We start from the raw sequence: 25,368 nt of genomic DNA, 5'->3' as shown, positions 1-25,368 counted from the left end.
TTAATATCTCAAAAATATTAAGTTAGTCTCTCAAAATATTGACTTAGTATCTCAAATAATTACTTAATATCTCAAAATAGTGGCTTAGTATCTCAAAATATTGACTAAGTATCTCAAATAATGACTGAGTACTTTAAAATATTGACTTAGTATCTCAAAAATAATTACAGAGTATCTCAATCACTATGTATCTCAAAATAATGACTAAGTATTTGAAAATAATTATATAGTATCTCAAAATGAGTTATCTCAACAATAAGAAATTATATATTTTTTTTTATCAATAAGATGACATACAGCATCCTTTTTTCCTCACACTGGCGGAAATGGGCTTCCACATTAATGTTGTGTTTTTTTAACTAATAAAAAATAAAAAATGAAAACTGGTTTTATTTTGAAGGGTGTCTCAGGAAGTCGTCAGAGCCGCTGACACTCCATGGAAACAGTATTTTGTGTTTCCAGCTTCAACTGACTGCTGCCGTGTACTGGAGGGGGTTCTGTTGAACCGGTTTACTCTTTAAGTACTGGCGACTCTGAGTACAGTGTTAGAGGTATGGGTTTTTTTATTTTGGAGCTTTAAAACAGATATTTATACGAAATAAACCGGCTGCTATGCTAACTTAGCTAGCTCTTTTAGCTCGACGGGCTTGACAGCATCTGCAAGGTTAGCTCTGCTCGGTCTCTTGGCTAGCCTTCGCCTCGTTTAACTGACACGCATCGTCGACTGTGGGCTGTGTGTCATGCTAAATTGAATATATTTAACACTTTAGTGTGTTTTCGCAACGCAAATAAGTCATAAAAAGACAGGCAAGAGAAGGTAACTTTCTATCAGTGAATGTGTACAACAATATGTCACCACAAACAGAACCGCTGTCAGTTTAAGTTGTTTCAACTGTGTTTGACTTACACATCCTTTAGTTGTGTGTTTTAGTGACAGCACAGCTTTTCTAAAGATGTAGTTATTATGGTGTAGTAACAGATTAGACAATAACCTAACGATACACACACACACCTGAGAGCGTTTCAGGTACAGGAAGTGAAGTACTGTATAACTTATTGCATAGTAGTTTTTTAATTTTCAATTTCATTAACTGTATTCATCGGTTAGGATCTTCATTTGTGTGTTTGTGCAGAGCATCAGTGTATGTACGGTTCACATATTCAGCAACCGATCACAATATAACACACATCACATAGCAGTAGTCTAACAGTGGTCGGTATATGAAAACTTGCAAAGCACAATACATGAAGAACAGTCAATAAAAAAGCATATATTAGTATATGTTATTACATGAATAAATAAATAGATCGGCTATTCATGAGTCTGATGGATGTAGGAACAAAACCTGATACGGCCCTCCTACTTCTGAATTTGAGTGATCTGTATCTCTGGCCTGGTCTTTTCTGCTATAATTTAACATGTTCATTTTGACCCTGTGTGCGCACACACACACACACACACACACACACACACACACACACACACACACACACACACACACACACACACACACACACACAGCCATGTCTCCATCAGTACCCCTGCAGGAGATGATCCGGGCCATCAGGTCAGCGAGGACGCAGTGTGAGGAGCGAGGTGTCATCCAGAGGGAGTGTGCAGCCATCCGGGCGCAGTTTAGACAAGCCGACAACGGGGGGCGATCGCACAACCTGGCCAAGCTGCTCTATGTGCACATGTTGGGCTACCCGGCTCACTTTGGTCAGGTGAGGGGATTTTTTATTTTGCTAATGCCTGTCATGGGTTTGCTTGGTGTTCAGGGGGTTAGCAGGGTGAGAAAACTTTCGTACAGCTGGAGAAGCTGGGTTCAATTAATCTGTGAATCGTCCTTGTGCAAAATAGTGGCCCAGTCCCAATGTCCAGCCACTTTGTCCTTAGCACTTATCCCAAACAGACAGTGCCTGTGTGCTCAGCAAAAAGGTGTGAGTGCATGATGGAGCTTGATAAATGAGACAGCAGATTGTTGAATCACATGCGAAATATAATGCTATTATGAAATTAGTAATGTTGCTGCTGTCAACTTGTACTTATTGCTCCTTCGTTATTTATGTCATTATAACATTTTCAAATGTGATTCATTCCCTCAAGTAGACTCGGCAGCATCGTGAACCCATGTCCAGATAAACTAAACAAATGACTCCCTGTCAGCTCCAGGACTTTCTGCTCTGAAGCTGACGTCAACTTGGAAAGGGGAAAGAGCAGAACATTTCCCTTGGGGCTTCAACAGTGTCATTATCTCATGTAACTTCACATTTAAAGTAGTTGTTGCTCTTCCTAATAGATGGAGTGTGTTCGGATGATAGCCAGCCCTCGCTACAGCGAGAAGCGTGTGGGATATCTTGGAGCCATGATGCTGCTGGATGAGAAGCAGGATGCCAGTTTGCTCATCACCAACTCCATCAAGAAGTAAAGACAGCCACTTGAACCTGTAGTCTGAAAATCACATTAGTATTTATGTTAATTTACAATTATTTAGAAATAATTAGTATGTATATTTTTGTTTACACTTTATTTTAACTCCTGTATGGTATTTCGTATTCACATGTAATAATAAAGGGGAACTCTACTGATTTTTCCACATTACACACATCACTTGAGTCAGTGTCAGTTGGGGTTTAAGACTAAAGTTTTAAAAAAATATCTGCAGGTGTGAAGTTTTAAAGCAGTGAGCTCCGCAGACCTCTGCAGCCCGCTCCTCATCTCTGCGTTAAATGAGAGCACTGATACAAAATGTTCTATTGCTCTATGAATGAACGGACGGTTAAGTTAAGCAGAGCACGATCTGCCACTATAAGTTTGGCGCTCTGAATAATGGAACGGTATATTCCAACATTGCTCAGAATTTATGGACGGTTTGTGCCAGAATGGGCTTTAAATATTATAGTATAACTGTAATTATATATAATATATTATAATATAATATAATACATGATTTCACACAGGAACAAATCATACTGTGTGTTTTATGAAGAAATATAATATTATAAATGACAATGTGGTATTTTCTCTCAAATTACAATTCAAAGCATTGGTGAAGAACATCGTATCTTAGAGAGTAGATAATTGTTATAATTGACAATATTACACATTCACATTAATAGAGAAATCTCAGTAGACACATAAGAGAATAAGATAAGAGCGAGTCAGATAGTGTACAGATGAATATAGTAAAATTTTTAAAATTTTTGCACCCAGATCTAAATTGTCTTTTTTTTTTTTTTTTCACGTGTGTGTTTTCCAGTGACCTTTCTCACAGTAACCAGTATGTGCAGTCTCTGGCTCTGTGCACGCTCGCCTGTATGGGTTCAGCTGAGATGTGCAGAGATCTGGCACCAGAGATCGACAGGCTGCTCCGAGCCTCCAACTCCTACATAAAGAAGAAGGTGGGGACCTCCAGCTGCACTTAATAATATTAATATTACTACCACTGTAATCACTATATAAAAGTAGATCTGTACTGATTACGCTGTGTGTGAATATACAGGTATTTGCAAGTGCTTCATGCTTTAGCTAGCCTTATTTGTTGCTATAATAATTCCATTAATACAACTACCCAAGTGTGAAAGATTAATCGAGTGTTTCCCCCAGGGCGACCTTAAAGAAATTTTATAAATGTTTAATATTTAGTGAAAAAAATAAATGAAGATCTAATTTATGTATTTGACAAGCAGTGCATCTACCATCAAAACCAACATGACTAAATCCTGTTGCTCATTGAACAGTTACCGACTTGTGTTGAGGATAATGTGTTATCCATTTATGGCCCATTTGTGCATTCATGCATTTCTATCTAACCATCTCAGTAAGATGTAGTATTACTTGTTAAACAAATTGTGGTCTGTTTAGTTACAGTTACAATTGCTGACCATATAAATAAAACTAAAATAATTGTCTAAATAGTACCGTATGTTCATTATCAGTTAGTTGCTGATTATTTCAATGAAAATAAATAGCTATATGACTTCATTTCTGAATCACTACCAAGCATCATATACGGCATTATATGTTCTGTAAAAAAGGTTTTAGTATTGGAAAACATATATGCTGATACAGATAGATATCGAAATATCGATGTCTGTGATAGGCCAATAACGTACATCTGTCTGGCTCTATTAGTGTGCAGTAAACCATCTCCCTGCTCAGTGAAGTAATGATGTAGCAGTGCTGATGATGGCTCCCCTGTTCTTCCAGGCTGCTCTGTGTGCTGTTCACATTGTGAGAAAAGTCCATGATCTGGGGGAGCTTTTTGCACCCGCCGCTCGCTCGCTCCTCTCTGAGAAGAACCACGGTTAGTGGATCTTAATGGCTCATATCAGTAAGCTCCTGCAAAACAAACTTTTCCAACTATTCTCAGTGTTTATTCCCATGTATCCCCAGGTGTGTTGCATGGTGCGGTGGTGCTCATCATTGAGCTGTGTGAGCGGAATCCAGAAACATTGGAGCGGTTCAGAAAGGTACGATGGACAGACTCGCACACAAATATTGATCTGTTGACTTCTCTACACATTTGCTGTAATTTGTTTGTGCTGTGTTTATTCCAGACAGTGCCAGATCTGGTCCAGATCATGAAAGGTCTGGTCCTTTCGGGTTATTCCCCAGAACATGATGTGGCAGGAATCAGCGATCCCTTTCTACAGGTCAGTCTGGACTCCACTCACCTGTGGGATCATATTACTGTATCGTATCTCTTTATTTAATTTTGTTAATTAAGTTAAATGGATGCTTTGCTGGCATGGCACTGGAAAACTACACTGAATTATACTGACATTACAGCTGTGACACTTGAATAACATGGATACATCTTATCTGATGTAATAACTTATTAGTATTCTTACTTTTCCTGAGTCTGTAACGACAATCAGCACATTTGACCTGTTTTGTTTTTGGTGTTGCTTTGAACCAGGAACTTGGGAGCCTGTAGGTGAAGATATAAAATCAAAATATATGGAACTTCTTACTCTTCTTCCTTTGTAGCAGACTGCTCATAAATGATTCATGTTTTTCTTATTTTCAGTTTCTCTTTTTCTCACTAACACAGAGATTTTTCCTCTCATCTTGTCTCTATTTAACGATTCTTCAAAATAACTTTTGCCCGTCTGTTCACTCTCTCCGGTCTCCATCCTAAGGTGCGCATCTTGAGGCTGCTGAGAATCCTCGGTCGCAACAACGAAGGCGCCAGTGACGCTATGAATGACCTGCTAGCTCAGGTACAATATTTACTTTGACAAATAATGAATAACCATGACATGAAAATGTATTTTTTTGATGTTCTTTCTTCTTTCTGAGACAAAATAAATCAGTTATCCAGTGCTGATATATTATCTACTTCCCATTTTCTCTTGATAAAGTTTTTTTAGGTGTCACTTTATTTCAGACTAGACCTCGGCAATAATTCAATATGATCATTTATCATATTTCATTGGGATCAGATTGTAACAAAATCATATATTGCGAAATCCTGACACACTATTGTGTCATCTAAATTGATAATAACAAGCACACTTGCTACTTACTAAAATTTCTCAAAAAGTCTGATGTGAAATATTTTAAGGGAATACACTTAAAGATTGCAGTTTTATTTTTACACCCCCCCCCCCCCCCCCCCGTGTGCTTTTTTTACAATTTCACTTGAAACTGTTCATTTTGCAATTAAAGTTTGAATACATATACTTTTTCTTATTGACTTACATTGCAAAAGAGACTTCTGTAAATCCATGGATGAATGTTTTCGAGTGTCCCAGCCTCCGTAAAATGGCTCGTGTTAAAAATTTGATCCATTCGGTCTGAGAACATTTTGAAAGTCTAGAAAAGCTGCACAATTAAATAATAAAATCCCCATTCAAGTTTACGTTTAATAGGAATAAACGGGGCTCCGCCTCGAAAGCTGTATCCAGTTCCTAATACGTCCATGCATTTCTGGAAATACTTTCTAAAAACAGAAAATGCCAATGATAGTAAAGAAGCAAACTGGTTCTTTATACTTAAAATGTGACTTTAGGATCTGTTACAAGAATGTCTGTTGTTATATGAGTAATTTACTGATGTTGTGTTTGACTTGCCATACAGGTGGCGACCAACACTGACAGCACGAAAACTGTGGGCAACGCTGTGCTGTATGAGACTGTTCTCACTGTGTTAGACATCAAGTCAGAGAGCGGCCTCAGGGTGAGAAACGAGCAGCACATGTGTTCACTGTGTTTAACCACCTTTAATACACAGGGAATCATGTTACCTACTTAACCGATGAATGCACACATGCTTCATTTCACAGGTTCTCGCTGTGAACATCCTGGGAAGATTTCTCCTGAACAACGATAGGAACATTCGGTGGGTGTTCCATCCTCCCCAAATTCCTGTTTCGCTTTCCCTTGACATCTCTTCCTCCCTCCTTCTCTCCTTCTCTCCTTCCTCTCGGGGTCATTTACATTTTCCACTCCACAAGGTCAACGGCAAACTCATTGCATCCAGAGAGAGAAACTTTCCAACAGGCTGTTATCAGTCTGAGCTCACTAATCACTTTCCCTGGAGCCGTGTCTTTAGAGACACACCAGAAGGTCACTGCCTGTCTGTTAATTCTCCCTCAATTTTGGGCCATGTCATTTTTCATCAGGCAACATGGAAACCTGTTACAGGTTCCTTGGGGTTTTGATATGCTACTATTTTCTTTGGGCTTGTCTCCGTAGGGGTTGTGTGGCCAGGCAGGCCCGTCTGGTTTTCACCTGCAGGGCCCCTGAATCTCTGACAGTAATAGGACTGGTTTATTCCTGCGAGACCTGTCCGGATAGATAACATCTCTCCTGTGCATACATAAATACTTGAACAGTCCATGAGACATTTCAAGTGAAGATGAATTATTTATCTTGCCAAGTTGAGGAAGTTAAGATTATACAGTGCTGTCAGTTCATCTAGATGGTTAAAAAAATATATTTATATATATAAATGTGTGTGTGTGTGTGTATATGTTTGTAAAGTATCTTCTGCTACACTACACATTGCCAGTGAATTCAGCTCACAGTGCTTCATCATAATGCAGTATGAAGCCTGAAACAGAAATTAGCATGACACATTTTTTTTCTGTACGCGTGTCCAGGTATATTGCAATGACATCTCTTCAAAAGATCGTTGGGACAGACCACAATGCAGTGCAGCGCCACCGGGGAACCATAGTGGACTGCTTGAAGGACCAGGACGCTTCTGTCAAACGGTAACATTCACCTCTTCTCTGCTTGTCAGGCACAGCTGTTATTCCACAGATTTTGAGAAAACTTGACACTGTCATGCTTCTCCAGTGTCGACTTCTAATGTGTGTTTTGAGAGTCTTCTAACATGATTTTCAGGTTCAGTTCATTTTGAGATGGAAATCAATCAATCCTTATGTTTGGGATACTTTCTGAAACTCTCATCAAAATGAATAAATGTGTGCTTCATACATTTATTAATGGGAGTCGACTCCCATCTGAGAGACATTCTTTCTTTTGTTAATTAATACAAGGGATGGGCACAAGTAACGTTTTCCCAGACTGAGTGATAGCATTATTAGTCGAGGGGGGATCGATTTCTCAAAGAGGGACATCCGTTAAGTATGCACTAAATGTGCAGAACAAATTATAAATTATCAACTATCTTGTGATAATTTGACCATTCTGGACAAAATATCCTGATAGCTTTCTATGTGAGCTACCTAGTGATTTCCAGCCCTACTGATGAGGAAGATAATAAAGCAATGCTTAATTGATCCCTGTGGAGTGATTCTCCTCACATGGCCCAGGTCTACAGAAGGGTAAATAGTAAACATCAACCTGTGGGCCATCAACAGGTCCCTGTGTTGCCAAAGAGCACATCAGCAGGATGGATTTTATTGACATTGGAGCATCTTCCTGCTCCAGAAGCACTGAGGTGAAATTCTTTATGCAGAGGGATTTAACTGAACTGCACCAATAAAACCGGTTCGTTGAGAACACGCTGACCGACAGAACAAACCGTAGTCTAAATTTAGACTTTGAATTCTGTGAACTGAAAGAGAAATGTCTCCAGACTCAGCAGAGTCTCATTTTAAAAGGCTGGTATATACACGCAGAATCAGCAACATTAATCCTCTTTGGCCAACTCTCCAGCCGTGCATTGGAACTCTCCCTGGCGCTGGTGTCAGCCTCCAACATCCGCTCCATGATGAAGGAGCTACTCATCTTCCTCTCCTCCTGCCCCCCGGAGCTCAGGGCTCATGCTGCCAGCGGCATATTCAACGCTGCAGAGAGGTGAGTGACACACTAGTGACATACTGTATCTGTGCACGTTAGTACACGTACATTCATGTGCATGTGAATACAGCTGTTTAAGTGCAGGCTGTAACAAAAAGGTCTCTGTGCTTATATATGGTATATGTGTCATGTCTCACTCTGTGTCTGTCTCCACTCTCAATAATACCCCCTGTCTCTTTTAGTGACCATGAATAGCCTTCTCTGTCTCTACCGTACATGCGCTGCCTCTTGATGCACTTTGTTATCGTGGATCGATGTGTGTTTGTGTGTGCGTGCGTGTGCGTGTGTGTGTGTGTGTGTGTGTGTGTGTGTGTGTGTGTGTGTGTGTGTGTGTGTGTGTGTGTGTGTGTGTGTGTGTGTGTGTGTGTGTGTGTGTGTGTGTGTGTGTGTGTGTGTGTGTGTGTGTGTGTGTGTGTGTGTGTGTGTGTGTGTGTGTGTGTGTGTGTGTGTGTGTGTGTGTGTGTGTGTGTGTGTGTGTGTGTGTGTGTGTGTGTCTGAATTGCCCACAAGCACCACTGAGTGTGTGTGTCTCTGTCTCTGTCAGGTATGCTCCCTCCCAGCGCTGGCACATTGACACCATCCTGCATGTCCTCACCACGGTAAATACAGACTGAGCCACTCACTCACCCTGCTGCCTCTTACACGGGTCTCTCCACTCGCTTGAAGTTGTCTCCTGCCATCATTAAAGCACTTTGCCTTAGTGTGGAAACCAGGTGGCACACGTGAAGGCTGTGTGTGTATTGAGATACTACATTTGCGTTTTATAAACAAAACATTCGACAAGAGACAGTGTCTTCATCCTCTGTACAAACTTGCATACATTCAGCCCCTTTTATCCTGAACTAAGGCCGTGTGTCCTACAAAGTGTTTTTTCAGAGCTGAAAACAGCGGCTCTCCACTGCAAAAGCTCAGGTGGGAGTGTTTGATAGCGTTTTTAAGGGGGCAGCTGAGAGACGTGTTGTTGTGTCTTGTTGCTATGATACATAGCATTGATGATTGAGTATCCGCGGCAGTAAACATGTCCGATCCTGTACTGGATGAGTGGAAAGCTTAAGCACGTAAGGAGAGAGGACTGACCCACTGGTCTTTGTGGATTCATACATGGATGCTCAAAGATCAGCAGTATTTTTTTCTCCTCTGTTGTTGTTGTTGTTGTTGTTCAGCACTTGTACATCTAGAATGTGACAGTGACGAGCCAAGCGTTTTAACCAAAAATAAAAAAAATTCAACTCTGGGCGACCATAAAAAACCTGTCTTGTCCCGCTGCTGTCCCCGGCGCTCCCATTGCTAAGTGTTAAAAAAATGCACTGGCCTCTAAAAAATAAATGCTTTGGTGGACACACGGCTTAATGCTTTCCATTTGTGACATTCCTCCTTTTTGTTTTGTGCTCATTTTAGGAAAGTGAAAAATAATTAGTGTAAAAGCTATGGCTTACCTAATCCTTTGCATTGTTGTTGTGTATAGAGAGGGTAATGTTGGCGATGTGGCATAAATTAAAGCTTAATCCATCTTGCTAAATGTCCTTTTATGATGTAAATGAACTGTGATGGAAGCGTCCCCCAAGTGAGGTCATTGTGTCTGGGAGGAAATGTAGGGCGACCCAAATACTGTCTGGCTAATAGAGTTTGGTGTGTGTGTGTGTGTGTGTGTGTGTGTGTGTGTGTGTGTGTGTGTGTGTGTGTGTGTGTGTGTGTGTGTGTGTGTGTGTGTGTGTGTGTGTGTGTGTGTGTGTGTGTGTGTGTGTGTGTGTGTGTGTGTGTGTGTGTGTGTGTGTGTGTGTGTTTGTGTGTTTGTGTGTGTGTGTGTGTGTGTGTGTGTGTTTGTTTGTTTGTTTGTTTGTGTGTTTGTTTGTTTTTGGGGGATTTCCACTCTGCCAGGCAGGGGGCGACGTAAGAGATGAAACGGTGCCAAACTTGATCCAGCTCATCACCAACGCCTCAGAGCTGCACTGTTACACCGTCCACAAGCTCTACCGGGCTATGCTCACTGACATCTCTCAGGTGTGTTACTCATTCAGGCTCTAGGCTGCTCCATTCTGATCCTTTAACAAACAATAAATAGTGATAAAATGTGATTTGATTCATCATAGGGAGACTGCTTAAAGTCCTCTGATAACCATAAAAAAGATTTGTAATTAAAAGTTAATTTATGTGTCCATTGAAGTAGCATTAAGTTATCAAAAATAGACAAACTACGATTATGCAATTCCCTTTGCAAGCAAAACAAACAAACAGGAAACACAATTGTATGCTGTAAAAACAAAGGTGACCCAGAGGAAAAGCAATCAACAGAACTTCAAAACAACAGGACCATGGAAAATATGTGTCAGGACTAGATGACTGAATCATAGGCTTTGACAAAGACTTCAAATACAGCAAAGAGAAGACTTTGGTCAGCTAGTCCAAGACCTGTACCTACTGTATACAGACATTTACTCACTCTCACACATACTGAGCAAAGCAGACATATAGACGCAAATGACTCTTTAAAAGAGCCCACAACCCCACCTCATTTCCATCCAAGGTCCTAAAGATGTCTATTTTCATCTTTGAATTTCATCTTCATCTATTTGAAATAGTCATGTTCAAACGTGAGAGAAAGATCCTGTCGTGAATTAAAGATACCTTTGCAGCACAAATACAAGACATGTTCATTAAAAGAGAAGTCTGCGTCGGTCTTGAAGCAGACATAGCTGGTTTGGTTCCAGGGCAGTGAGAATAGCTAGGCTTTCAGTTTGAAATTGGCTGATGCAGCCATGTTTATTTTTGGAACAAAGTCAGATGAGCAGCCATGTACTCATCTGCAGTGTGGTGCAGTGTTACATCTTCCACCACATTAACTTCCAGTGAATTCAGGGAAAAGCAACTCTGGCGTTTCAAATTGCTATGCTGACCAACAAGCCAGTCCCACCAAAAACGTAAAGTTACCGGTAAATTAACTGAGTGTGATGTGAGTGCACAGTTGTGTAATCGTAACCTTTGTGTGTGTGCAGCCATCCTTGGTGCAGGTGGCGTGCTGGTGTATAGGAGAGTATGGAGACCTGCTGCTGAGAGGAGATTGTCAGGAGACTGAGCCTGTCCAGGTACACACAGCACACACACAGTTTCATAGTACTATATTATCATGTTGCTGAATCATGGAAGGTTTTACATTTGCAGTTCAGGTAGGAGACAAAGAATCATTTTAAATTTTCTGCCATAATGTTCAGGTGGTGTGGAAGTAGTAAAGGATTTAAGTAGTTAGCTTGAGAAGTAATAGCTCTGGGGCGGCAGTAGCTCAGTCCATAAGTGACTTGACTGGGAACTCGCTGGTTCGAGTCCCTGTGTGGACCATGAATGGAGCGTGAACTGGTGGCTGGAGAGGTGCCAGTTCCTCTCCTGGGCACTGCCAAGGTGCTGTTGAGCAAGGCACCGAACCCCCAACTGCTCGGGCGCGGAGCCATTAGCAGCCCCCTGTATATAGGTCCTGTTGGTGTATGTGTGTGTATTTCAGGCCTGTGTGTGTGTGTATCCTGTATAATAATAATAACAACAGAGTGAAAAAGTAGAATTTCCCTTGCGGGATTAATAAAAGGAATTCTTCTTCTTCGGCCTGTAGCAGCTCATATTTGTTCAACAGAAAATCCAAGGACAAAAGCAATCACATACTTTGATTAAGAATTCACATTGCATTGACACACTGCAGCAACAAGTGCATGAAAAACTAAAGGACATAAATGTAAGACTATTCATTAAGTGATGTAAACCAGCACTTTTTTCAGTTTACAGTTCAGTTCATTTTCAGTTTTTTTCAGTACATTTAGAATGTATGTGTGTGAGAGAAGGCACAGTTTCCAATAACTCTTATGTAAAAGATAGAAGAACTATAAAGCAAGTCCAGCTCCTTAGATTTAACATTTGATATTTGCTTAATAGCAGATTAAAAATAAATTCAGAAAGACCAAATTAATTCTCTGGTCCTCTCAGACCTCAACTGTATCTTTGTCCTTCAGTAAATGTGATGGATTATCAGATAAATTAACACTAGAAGCTTAAATGTGCCATTTCTACCCCTAGTTTGAGCGTTATAAAAATGAAATGTCAGCTTTCAGACCCCGTAATGACACGTCTCTCAATCAGGTCACCGAGGACGACGTACTGGACGCCTTGGAAACAGTTCTGCAGTCCCACATGTCGTCCCCGGCGACCAGAGGCTTTGCTCTCACTGCCACCATGAAACTGAGCACACGCATAACTGAAAACGTGGAGTAAGAAACACTTCTATCACTCACAGCAAACCGTCACCGGACACAGTGAAAAGCACAGCAACAGGCCACTGTGGCTAGTTTGAAAGCCAACCAAAGCCAAGTTGCAATATTATTTTTCGATGCAGTTATCTTGAGATCACAAATGATGTCATCTCTAGATAACAAGATAATGAACTTGTCACCTAAGAAAACTGAATATTGTTTCCTTTCGTTATTTATATGTTTATGGGAGATCAGAAGTTCAAACGGCCCAGATTGAGCTGACAGTGACAGACTTGGTGAAATTAATGGAAAGATACAAAGAGTCTATAAAGCCAACGAAATACACATGAATAAGGTTAATTGTCTTATATTCACAAGAAGTATAAAACATGTACCTGTGACCGTTACAAATCTAAAAGAAAATACCACTAAATTGTGAGGGCAAATGTCTTTATTCTTTGATTTTTGGATTGCTGGAAAATAAAATTCAATGAATAATAATGATACATTTTTTCGAGGACAAAAATCAAGCATTTTTACTGAATCAGTTTAGAGATAGTACAAAGTCACGGCAGCTCGATCTGGGCCGTTTGAATGGCACTCCCAATTTCTGATAAACATTAAAAGTAATCAGAGGAAACAACCTTTTGTCTTCTCATGATGAGTTCATTATCTCATAATCTCAAGATGACAAAGCATGTTTTCTTGAGAGAATGAGATAATTAAGTTGGGATCTCGAGAGAACGGCATTAAAAAAAAAGTATTTGCACGGCTGGTTGTCACAACTAGTGAGTTAATGGTAACTTTGTCAATGGCCAACAAAAAAAACTATGCATTGACATTCAACAATTTTGGCCCAGTGCTTCTGGTCCTTAACAGACTGATAGAGGTTATGACATTTTACTAACATATATAAAATACAAAAGAGGATCTCTCAGTCGTCCCCTAACTGCTTGTGTTACTCTTCATCATCAGTCGCATCAGAAGCATCGTCAGCATCTATGGCAGCTGTATAGACGTGGAGCTCCAGCAGAGGGCGGTTGAATACAATGCTCTGTTCAAAAAATATGACCACATGAGGTATGCAACAGCAAGATGAACTTTTCCTATATATTTTTTTTTACATATAATGTAATAAGCTATGTGTCCTACTGTTGCTATGTTAATGATTTATACTGATAATAAATAGTAGAAGCAAATGTTTTTTTCGGGCCATAAAGAGCTGAGCTCCCCCCTCTCTCTGCAGGGCAGCGGTGCTCGAGAGGATGCCTGTGATTGAAAAGAACTCTCCGGGTCATACCAACGGAGAGTCAACAGGCGAGGCCATAAAAGACATCCAACCAGCCAAAATCAAGCAGGGAGAGACACTGCTGCCCCCGCAACCTGCTAACCAGGTACATCATGCTACATTACATTACAATCATTGATGCTTTTATCCAAATGGACTTGAAGAAAATGCTACGGAAAGTGCTACATTTTATAAAGGAGAGAGATTTGTTATTTATTTAATATTTGTATGTATTCATGGGTAAAGATGCTGTCTGAACAGGTGAGCTTTCAGTCTGCGACGGAAGATGTGAAGGGTTTCTGCTGTCCTGATGTTAGAGCTCGTTCCACTTGCCAGGGCGGCAAACAGACTGGATTTTGTTGAGGGGTACCTGGCTCCTCCTCATAGTAGCAGAGTGTAGTGAATGGTTTAGGGTGTAAGGTTTGACCATGTCCTGGATGTAGAAAGGTCCTGAGCCGTTCGCACCACAGTAGCCAGTGATTTGAATCGGATTTGAGCTGCCAGGATGCAGAGGAACTACACCGTGTGGAAGACCTTGGATAGATTAAAGAGCAGCAGGGCCATCAGATTTTACTGATAACATTTTAAACATCATCAGTCAACATACTGAACCAGTGTGTCAGCACAGGTCATAAGTGTAGGCTGAAAACAACACTAACTGGGCTTTTGACACTGCAAATACCTGCCTTTGGCTATAATAAGCTAATTTCTATTTATATGTGATTAGATATTTGTGTCTGTCTGCCTCATGTTGGAAAGAAGCCTAGCTAACCGGTTTGGCTTCTTTTCTTCTAATTTTGATGAGTATGTTTATGATGAAGTTTGTTCAGATATGTGTTCATTCAGATGACGTTCACACAGCCTTACTGTCCTTTGACACTCTCTGTGGTCCCTCTCAGGTGTGTGATCTCTTGGACCTGCTGGGAGGCTCTGAGGAGCCTCTGCAGCCCAGTCCAGCAGTAGGCAGTACAGCACCTGGCCCCATCAACACAGTCAGCACTGCTGGAGGAGACCTTCTGGATCTGCTGGGAGGGTTAGAGCCTGCAACCCTTGCAACCCTCGCACCAGGTGTGACCCTCATGCACACACACACCTCCCTAAATCTTCTACAGTGTTTTGTTTTTGTTTAGTTTTGCTCAATGTTTCTTTTAAACTAAAGCAGCATTGCATAATCTGTTTTGCACAGCTCCCACAGTGCCGGTGTATGAGAAAGACGGTGTGACTTTGACACTGAGCTGTGAGAAACAGTCCGACACGGGCCTGACAGTCACACTAACAGCCTCCAACTCCACTGACTCAGACATCAGCAGCTTCACCCTGCAGGCTGCTGTGCCCAAGGTTTGTTTCACTACCTGTGTGGTTAAACACATGTTCTCTCACAAGCTCACCAAGCAAGCTTTCTCTGTTGATTTTTGGATGTCAAGGCTCTCCAGAATATACATTTTTTGTACGTACACATTTTCAGAGCTGTATCACATACACAGATACTTTGATACACCTACTGTGTCTCTAAATGTGCCCAGTAGTAGCCGTGTTTACTTGAGAATAGTAGCCCAATCAAAATAAAAATGTTTCATGCAACCACCTCAATCGGAAGAGACCAACGTTGTTAAAATGTGTTGAAATCATGAATGAAGACAGGATCCACCAAACAACAAGCAAAAAAACAACTTCCTCTGTTATATTTCCAGCCTATTTAACACTTCACAGGTCGAAGAAGCTTCGGGGTGTAAACGTTGTATTAAGCGACCATGTAAAGTCAGAGTCTCTAATCAGAACCATTTCAATCAGGTTGAATAAATATTGTCCAAGTAACCTCGGGTTTTAGAGCCAGTCATCAGTGGTAGGCCTCGGAGTGCAGTAATTGGACCTGAACAACATGCATGTGTTTTGGTGCTTTAAACTTCAAAGTTCCATCTGATCTCCTCCCAGAGTGTCCAGTTACACATGAAGGCTCCCAGTGGGGACTCTCTTCCTGCACGAGGCACCTCTAAAGTGATCCAGATGGTAGTCCTCAACAACCCAAACAAGGTGGGTTTGACACACATACACAGAACTATGGTTTTGATTGGTCAGGGAGAGCAACGTCTGGTCAAACATCCCTCTTTTTATATCATGCTTTACCAGAAAGGAGGACGTATCTGTAGTAAAAGTTAGATCCGTTTTGAAAATGACACCATCAGAATTTTCACACTTTATCTCCACAACTCCCACAAACCTGCTGTTGTATTTGGCAAGAACAATACATCATTGCTAAGTGTGTGTACCATGTTCCAGTTCCAAATCGTGTCTGTTACTTATTACCATCCCGATTCTAGCTGCATCACACTATTAAATCCTTCCTCCTCCTCCAGGTGAACCTGAAGATGAGGGTCCGCATATCCTACAACAGCCACGGATCAGCCTTTCAGGATACAGTCCAGATCGACTCCTTCCCTGGACTCAACGCTGCGGGCCACTGACGGTGGCCGTTCACTCCCAACAGGACTATGACGACAGTCAGGGGATGAGTCAGCCCTCACTGTCACACCCTCTACACTACCGTCTAAGCTGCTGTTTCTGACATTCCTCGTTTTGTTGGATGTTTTTACAGCTGAAGATTTTTCCTTCACAGCCTCGTGAACTCATAGTTCCCCTCCTCTGGAATCCATGTGTAAATGGCATTATTTAATATGGCACAAGCTTGGGAATATGCTCGTATAATGTGGAAATACCAAAATATGAGTAGGTTTTCTGGGAATTTTGCTATGACTACTGTCCATGGACACTTTGTAACATCCAGGGGTTTTTGTTTTAAAGCTACTAAAGCAGATTTTATTTTTTTCACTCCACAAATGTTCCTTTACGTGGCTCCTGTCACTCAGTATGCGCCACTAGAACAACTGTCCTCACAAAGCACTTGTTTATTCCCTTTTTAAGTGATTTTCTTCATGAAATATTTGCCTTTATCATCTTCACGTTGTTGAAAAGCAGCTAAACACACTAATAACCCACTACTCCTCTAATCCAGTAGACCTGATTTTACCGGGAAACACAAGGACATAAATGTGAGATTTTAAACACAACCTTATTTGCTGCGTATTTTTCATGCCTCATTCAGCCGAACAGCTCAAAGTATCCTCCTCTAAATCAATTCTCCTGTGCCTTTCATCGCCTCAATAACTGAGGTTTTCTCATGTACAAGGAAAATGCTATTGCATTTGGTTTTTGAGGCCAAGAAATGGTGTAGTGTAGTCATACGAACATGGTTTTATCATTCCCACTCAAGCATGCTTTTCCTGACCAGTATCTCCTTGTCTATAGTTTACAGTCAGAGGCTCCTAAGTTATTTTATTTTCTGAAGACTGTGTATAGTGATACAAGAATAATGGGCATGATGCTGTCTACAAGATGTATATTTCAGATTTTAAGTATATAAGCACAATTAGAAGAGTTTTAAGTGTTTGGAGAATCTCTAATACAACACTTTGTTGTACAAAGACAAAACAGCAGGCTGTGAAACACACCTTTGGATGTAACCAGTAATTTGATGACTCATAATCATGGACGTCTATTTAAAAACACTCTGGATACCGGATGTCAGCAATGGTGCTCTAAATAGATTTCAGTGCAATCTCTTACCAGACTGTTTCAGATCACTACCTTCACTAAACTAAAGGAAAGACCAGGATGAGTATTCTGTCAATTGTGTAAATTGTCTTTAAATCTGGTTCATGTCATTTTCTAATAAAAAAAAAATCAGTTTTCAGAATCCTTAGCAGCGGTGTGTGTGTGTGCGCGTGTGTGTGCGCAAGAGGACAACACCTAAATCAACTTCAGCATTTATTCACTAGCAAAAAAAGACCACAGTGTTTTCAAACTGTCTTTTGTACTGCACGGGTGCCTGCATCAACGGGTCAAACTGAGAAAATGGGGGTTCACAAACAAACATCTACAAAGGAATTAGAACGTCCTTTTTTTCTTCTTCTTCTTTCTTCTCATTGTTGCTGTTGTTGGCTGATTTCTTTTTTGTTTGCGTCGGCCTGGGAGCGTCGGATTTCAGATCTCTGTGCTGAAACATGGTTAGACGGTGACAGACACCTGAAGCGTTGGCACTCAGCTGGCACCATGACAACAGCGACTCATAACAAGGAGGACAGGTGTGTGCAGGGCCTGTGGAGCGTTGAGCCGCCTCTTAGCGCCAACACAAGATGGAGCACTGAGCCTCCCTGGATCTTGTAGTCTGCAGCTGTCTTCTCATCATTCCTAAAAGAGCGAAACAAAACAGCAGTGAGCACAAGGTGGTTTAGAGACGACTTGTGGAGCACAGCCCTTTTCAACTACGGTCTCTCTCTCTTGCGATTTCTCCCTCTGCAAATGAGCGAGGGTCTAATCTATTCATTACTAAAGTTTCTTAAGTTTTAATAACAAAGGGTGCTATGTGTGTGTGTGAGTGTGAACCTTGTAAATGAGTCTCTTCATTCATATTTTGACTGCTGACAGGAGGGAGGGGAGCGTGGTTGGAATTCAGCTGCAGGAGAGAGGCGTGGGGATGGCCCAAGTTTAAGACCTCTTCACTGGGAATCTGATATTCACTGATTCCCACTGTGTCATGTTAGGAAGAGTGGTCAGCCCCAGGCTAAGGGAGCCGTTATCGGCCATTTACACTGCCATTGCGTGTTGTGTATATAAAAGTCTCCATGGTCTCGCTCCACCACCACTGACTGAATTCATAAAGAAAGGGAATCTGGAAGGTATGAGCACCAGGGCTTGTGTCAGAGGAGACTGTGAGATCCCACACAGGCGCACTGCTTTTGGGAAGAATGTGTTGTCTGTTGTAGGGGGGGGAATCTGGAATAGTCTTCCATCCACAATAAGGGAATGCCCCACATATTCCTCTTTCAAAGGTCAACTCAAAAAGTGGCTTAAATCAAATCAAAAGTGCGACCACTGACTCGTCTGTATCATATTGCACACAACGTTTTACATCATTGATTTATTCTGTGTGGGCCTGAGTATGTAAGGTATTGTACGGTGTGTCTTGTCTCTTCTATTTTTACTTTATTTATTTAGTAGTATTTGTATTTGTTCTATTTTTTTTTAGCGGGGACTACAGATGCAAATTAGCATCTTTGCTATAATCCGGCACTTTTACAGTGATATGTTATCGTTGTTCATTAATGTGCAATGTCCCTAACAAATAAAGTATTGATTGATTGATATAAATAAAGGTCGATTATCCTAGCACAGTCTGAGGCTTGCTGGCCTTGCTCTGGACCATGGATAGCCCTGAGTTTGTGGGGTTATCCCCTGAAAATCGACTCAACCAATGGCTAATAGTTGCCCGTGTGAATTTACGTTGCCGCTTGCTGTTAAAGAGCAGTCGCATCATTCACAAACGTTAACAGTTGTGTGTTCCGACTGACCCAGTTTAACCCAGGGCTGGGAGAAGTGCAGTGTGAATTGAACAGCCCTGGGCTAAGAGAATGCAGTGTTTAAGGCCCCATAAGAGCGTCTCGCAGCGACTACAGAGCAAAATTAGATCATGGTTCGAGGAACTCACATCTGTTTTCCACTGTAGATGAGTCTCTGTTGTTGAGGAGGGATCCCTTCCTTCTCTTCCACCCGTTCTTTAATTCGCTCCACCTTCATTTACAGATAAACAAGACATTTAGAAATGATACGGTGCCTTTGGCATACACAGGTAAGTATAATGTTTTCCCATCTTACAGACAAATTATATTTCACCTTGTCTGTGGGCTCGATGTCGATCTCTATTTCTTTTCCAGTGAGCGTCTGAAACGTAAGGTTAACAAGATCATTTAGTTTCTAATATTACACGTAAAACAAGAACATAAAAAACTCATGAACGGCTCCTTAACTCGGCCCACAGCCACCAGGGAATAATACTATTTATATGTATTTATTTAATAGCGCAGATCTAAGATGCTCTCGCTGTTAAAGTTAGTTGTGTGCTGCAGAATGTGTCTGTGCTGAATGGTTGTATAATTGGTGTCTATTGCGTTTGTCAGGTCTTTTACTCTACGTGACTCCTGATCGCCCCCCAGGGACAAATACAGTAAAAAATTGCAGTTACACATATCTGTAATGATATTTTTACTGTGTTTTGGATAGTCAAAATTACATTATGGGTATCTGGAATGGTTTTTCATTTGGGATATGTGGAATTAAAATGACGACCAGTTTCAATTGGATTATGTGTATATGTATATATATATATATATATATATATATATATATATATATATATATATATATAGATGAAATGGGAGTTTTAAGTAATAAATACATTACATATATCCAGAATGTATATTCTACATATCTAAAATATCACTGTGGATATCTAGAAGTGAAAGCCCAATACACATGAATGGCAAACGTGGTGATTTGTACAAGTAAGAATGTCATTGTGGATATCTGAAATGTTATTTTTAACCAGGAAGAGTTGAATTACAGATATCTGCAGTCTAGCTACTAAATGTTAAAACCGCTTGTCACAGACCCCCTGTAGTAAATCTGAGGACCCTCCTGATTTAAGCTATCGAAAAGCAAAGCTAGGTGCTCGCTCCGCCTAATACCGAGACATAGTGAAGTGTTTTAGCAGAGAATAAGGTAGGTGTAAGTTAGGGGGGAGTAAGTCAACGGCCTGTGTCGCTGCTGTTAGCGAACAACAGGAGCTCGAGCCGGCGGAGATAAGAACAACGGTCTTACCTTCACTTTGATCAGCATCTTGAATGAACAATACACTACACTTCGCACTGATATGAACCGTTTACTGACCGAAACACTTGAACTCAACTCAGCGAATAATTACAACCTGTTTGTCTCGGATGACTTGAATTTACTTCCTGTGTACAACGCTAAAACTTCCGGGCGGGCGTGGATGCGACAAACCACGGAAGAGTGGTTCCGTTCTGATTTAAACAAGGCAAAGGCAAGTTAAAACATGACTTAAGTCTCAATAAATAAATGTACAAATAAATAAATGCAGGAATAAATAAATCAATACAGACATAAATGAATAAAAACATGCTGAAATAAATAAATGCAGTTATAAATAAATGAATACAGAAATAAATTAATAAAAACATGCTGAAATAAATAAATAAGTGTATTAATAAAATAATAAATACATGAATACAGAAAAATGAATAAAATCATGCTGAAATAAATAAATAAGTGTATTAATAAATTAATAAAATAATAAATACATGAATACAGAAAAATGAATAAAGACATGCTAAAATAAATAAATGCATGAATTAATGCATCAATTAATAAAATGTTAAATACATGCAGTTATAAATAAATGAATGCAGACATGAATGAATAAAGACATGCTGAAATAAATAAATAAATGTATAATAAATAAATAAAATAATAAATACATTAATACAGAAAAATTAATAAAGACATGCTAAAATAAATAAATGCATGAATTAATGCCAAAATAATAAAATGAGAAATAAATGCTGGTATGAATAAATTAATATAGAAATAAATGAAAAAAGACATGCTGAAATAAATAAATAAATGTATAAATAAGTAAAATAATAAATAAATGCCAGTTGGGGTGAGAAGTTCAGCCATCCGTGAAGGAACTCGGAGTAGAGCCGCTGCTCCTTTGCGTTAAAAGGAGCCAGTTGAGGTGGTTCAGGATCATCTAGTAAGGATGAACCCTGGAACACCTGGCACGTCCAGCTGGTAGGAGGCCTCGGGGAAGACCCAGGACCAGGTGGAGAGATTATATCTCCACACTGGCCTGGGAATGCCTCAGGATCCCCCAGTTAGAGCTGGTTAATGTGGCCCAGGAAAGGGAAGTTTGGGGTCCTCTGCTAAAGCTGCTGCCCCCGCGACCCGACCCTGGATAAGCGGCTGAAGATGAGATGAGATGAGATGAAGTTAATTAATCTTTAATCTTTATTAATTAATTAATAAAGTGCCAAAATAAACAAATTAATAAATGCATTAATAAATAAGTACTTCACATTTATTTCTATTTATTTCTACATTTTTGGTCACCTACATTTAGTTATTTCTGTATTTCTGGTTCCATGTGTCAGTGAGGTAGGAGGAAATGTGTTTTAGCCTTAAACGATTCATTCAACAATTACAAAGAAAAGATACATTTACAAAAACAAATCAGCTATTTCTAAACTCACAGCAACTTTCATATTGAAGAAATATTTACACCCTTAACTTAAGAAAAATGTCACAATATCACACTGTAAAAAATTCTGCATTACAATTTAAATTATACCTTTATTTTACTCGAGTAAAGGGATGGAAAAGCACACTATCATTGGTCCATTACATTATTGGATCACTATTAGTAACACGCAGGCATTTTAGCTGGTCGAGGTAGAGCTAATTTAATTTATATAACTGATGAGTAGTTTCATCAGAATCATTGTGTATATATGTATATATTGATTCTCTAAATAATGAGTAACTAGCTGTAAAATAAATGCAGTAGAGCAAAAAACACATGTGCCTCTAAAATGTAGCAAAGGAGACATACGGTAAAGTACACAGTTGAATTAAAACTGTACTTAAGTACAATACTTAGATCAATAACTATTCCACCTAATGCACCTAGGAAAGGAAAATGTGAAGATGCGCACAAACATCCCAGCATAAGTAGGCACTGCTCAATTGCACACAGATGTTAATCATTCTGCTAATTTGGCAGGATGTCTACAAAAAGTGCCACTCCAATGAGAGCTGCATCATTCAGTCATGGGCACTCAACTCTTCCTAGGTCTGATCATCTTGGCTGTCTGCGCAACAACTGTTGCTAATGCAGGTATGGTTTGTTCTGGTAGAAATGCATTAACCTTACGTGTGTTTTTAAAGTGTTTCATAACTGGAAAGTGTCATCACGAGAATTTGTTTTGCAGGGATCAATTTCGTCTGTGGAAAAGACTCAGTGAGAGTCACATGGAGGATCGAGCCGGAGCTGGTGCCCCTTGCAGCCCGTCTCTTTCTTGGAAACTGCATGGCATCTAAATTCATCGTTCTGCCCACTGGAGAGGGAGAAGCACAGTTCAACTACAAGTTAGCTGATTGCAATTTCAAAAGACTGGTAATGCAAAAATGATTTTCTAAAATACATTTCAGCCTCTTTTCTTCTTTTTTTTTTTTTTTGTCCTAATAAGCTTTTTGCCTACAGATGAAAGGAAAACGCCTGCTCTATCAAAACGTGCTGACTTTCAGGCCACAGCCAAAGTCAAAACCTGCTGCTTTCACGTTTCCCATCGAGTGTGTTTATAAGAGGTAGGAGTATCTCTTTGAATTTAGATTCCACTTTTAAAGCTGAGATGAGTAAATGTCACTAATTATGTTTCAGACCTGATGGTTGGGTTCCCCCTTTCCTGAACCCTGGATCAGGAGTTTCTGAAGGCCGCAGCGGGCTGGTGTTCCACATGGTCCTCCTCAACGGTGAGTTCTCGCACACTACCAAATACTACACGAGGATACTGACACGTTCTAACTTTAACCTTACCTTACAGAGCAATTGACAGATGTAGCACAGACAAATATCATCCCCCTGGGCTCGTTCATGCCAATATGGGCGGCAGTGGAGCAGCAGGCCCACCAACCCTTGCTGCTGCTCATGGAGGAATGTGTGGCAGCCTCTACCCCAGAGCTGCGGCCTGACAGTCATGTTCACCCCATCATTGGCAACAAAGGGTAAGATTTGGACACTTGGTTTGTCTTTCCAATGATCGGTCTTATTTCTAATTTTCCATTTCTTCAGGTGTCTTTTGGAAAGCACAAAGGGACACTCTAGTTTCCTGCCTCGGTACCACTCTTCTTCAGTCATCCTTAACCTGCAGTCCTTCAAGTTTACACAAGGAAAGGTGAGAGGGTAAATGGTAACCGCTATAAAGACTTCAGAACAAATCTTTACTATCTTTCGTTTGATCCTCAGGTGTACATTCACTGTAGACTGGTTGCATGGGATCCTGCAGTTGTTGATGAAACTAAGAAAACCTGTCATTATGTGAAGAACACTTTGAGGTAATAATGGATTAAGGTTAACGGCTGTCATGGCAGAGGTAGTAAGTCACATGGCTTGAGCTGGCAGTTACTGTGTTGGCAATCAAACAAGTTGAGTCCCTGCTATAAGTCGAGCAAGACAAGTCATTGCTCTTTAACAAGTCATACGGTAAGAAAGGTCTACACAGATTTCAGCATCTGAAAAGGTTTTGAGTCAAGAGGAAACAACTAAATTAGACTTTGCACAGCATTCAAGTTAATTTAGATTTTTCTTAGGGGGCAAAAAAACGTTGCTTTGTTCAGTGTAGCAGCAGTGGGTGGTAGTGGCAGCATTTAAATTATTTATTTACAAGCTTTAGACCAAGGGTGTCAAACTGATCCAGTAAAGGGCGGTGTGGCTGCAGGTTTTTATTCCAAACAAATCAACTGAAGACAGTTCAGGTGATTGAGTAAGTCGAGTCAGGTGTGTTCTTGGTTGGAATGAAAACCTGGCCCCTTTGCTGGATCAGTTTGACACCCCTGCCTTAGACCATTTCTTCATCGCCTTCTTGAAAGCATGAGTTTTGCAGTGTGCAACTACCTGGAAAAACATGCCAGCATCACTCTTAAAAGGAGCTGAGCTTGGCAGCATGATTCTTGTCTTACTGGTTCACAATTCCCATCCTTAAAGAACATTTGTGAAAAGTTGCGTATTTTTTTTCAAACTGATAAAACCTGTTTAGCCTCTACAGGTCTGCCACATCTTGGTACCAGCATTTTAAATCATACACTTATGATTCAGCCTTAACTTTAAAAACATTTACATTGTTCTAGGTATTCAAAGTAATGTCCTTTGGCTGGTTGACTTACAACAGGAATTCTAAAGTCCTTAAATTTGCAACTTGGTTGACTTGAGACCCCCCTCAGCATAATCAAATAGCCATGCATTTATTTGCCTTCTTGCTGAGAGTTCAATGAGAAAATGGATGCCACCGTCATGTGTGCTTTAGCCAGAGTTTAATTGTTTTACATCAAAACTACAAGAAAGCAATTTTGAATATCTCCTTATGTCTTTTCCGTGTGTAATCTTGTCACCATGCTCATGTAACGACCCCATACACTTTTCTCCTCTCAGATGGGAGCTGCTCGATGACCCCTCTCAGAGCTCCGTCTGCAGTTGCTGTGACTCATTCTGCAAGTCCCGCCCCAAAAGAGGAGTCGAATGGGGTATTACTTTCTTCCAACTTGTTTTTTTTATTTTTTAGATTTTGCTTTATCCTCATACTTATTTTGTTTGTTCCCCATCAGAATCCAACAGCTTCAGTCACAATTCTGTGTTGGGACCCCTGATCATAATGGACCCGGCTGACTCAAAGGCCTACAATGTATCGGAGGTGTCTGTTCCTGCAGCTGACCCTTAGGTGTGGTGATGAGCAATGAGTTAAAGTTCTTTGTCCTGAAACGGTGTTTGACCTAAGGGCTAAAGTTCTCCATTTTTATAACAGGAAGCCCAGTCTGATGGAGATGATCACAACAGAGGGACCAGTAGCAGATGACCTCAGCCTCCTGACTCAGGACATCAGCTTTACGTGA

General features: G+C 40.5%; 2 protein-coding genes across 2 annotated transcripts; one reads left to right on the top strand and one right to left on the bottom strand.

The window, feature by feature from the left end:
• The first annotated feature begins 462 nt into the window (after window positions 1-462).
• On the top strand, window positions 463-17,454 carry ap1g2 (adaptor related protein complex 1 subunit gamma 2). The gene is made up of 22 exons (XM_083928399.1): window positions 463-551; window positions 1,523-1,725; window positions 2,301-2,425; window positions 3,261-3,402; window positions 4,211-4,307; window positions 4,397-4,473; window positions 4,561-4,656; window positions 5,146-5,226; window positions 6,086-6,184; window positions 6,291-6,346; window positions 7,110-7,223; window positions 8,134-8,274; window positions 8,822-8,876; window positions 10,156-10,278; window positions 11,271-11,360; window positions 12,397-12,524; window positions 13,482-13,586; window positions 13,753-13,900; window positions 14,694-14,862; window positions 14,981-15,132; window positions 15,727-15,825; window positions 16,149-17,454. Exons 2-22 carry the CDS (start codon window positions 1,525-1,527, stop codon window positions 16,254-16,256), a joined length of 2,406 nt encoding a protein of 801 aa, XP_083784525.1. The 5' UTR covers window positions 463-551; window positions 1,523-1,524; the 3' UTR covers window positions 16,257-17,454.
• A 149-nt stretch (window positions 17,455-17,603) lies between these two features.
• On the bottom strand, window positions 17,604-20,640 carry nedd8l (NEDD8 ubiquitin like modifier, like). The gene is made up of 4 exons (XM_083928412.1): window positions 20,506-20,640; window positions 19,522-19,569; window positions 19,337-19,419; window positions 17,604-18,039 (listed from the first exon to the last, which is right to left on the bottom strand). Exons 1-4 carry the CDS (start codon window positions 20,521-20,523, stop codon window positions 17,916-17,918), a joined length of 273 nt encoding a protein of 90 aa, XP_083784538.1. The 5' UTR covers window positions 20,524-20,640; the 3' UTR covers window positions 17,604-17,915.
• Window positions 20,641-25,368: the final 4,728 nt, after the last annotated feature.

This window comes from Echiichthys vipera (genome assembly GCF_963691815.1).
Source record: "Echiichthys vipera genome assembly, chromosome: 15".
Classification (NCBI taxonomy): Eukaryota; Metazoa; Chordata; class Actinopteri; order Perciformes; family Trachinidae; genus Echiichthys; species Echiichthys vipera.
This window is presented reverse-complemented; position numbering and strand designations above follow the sequence as displayed.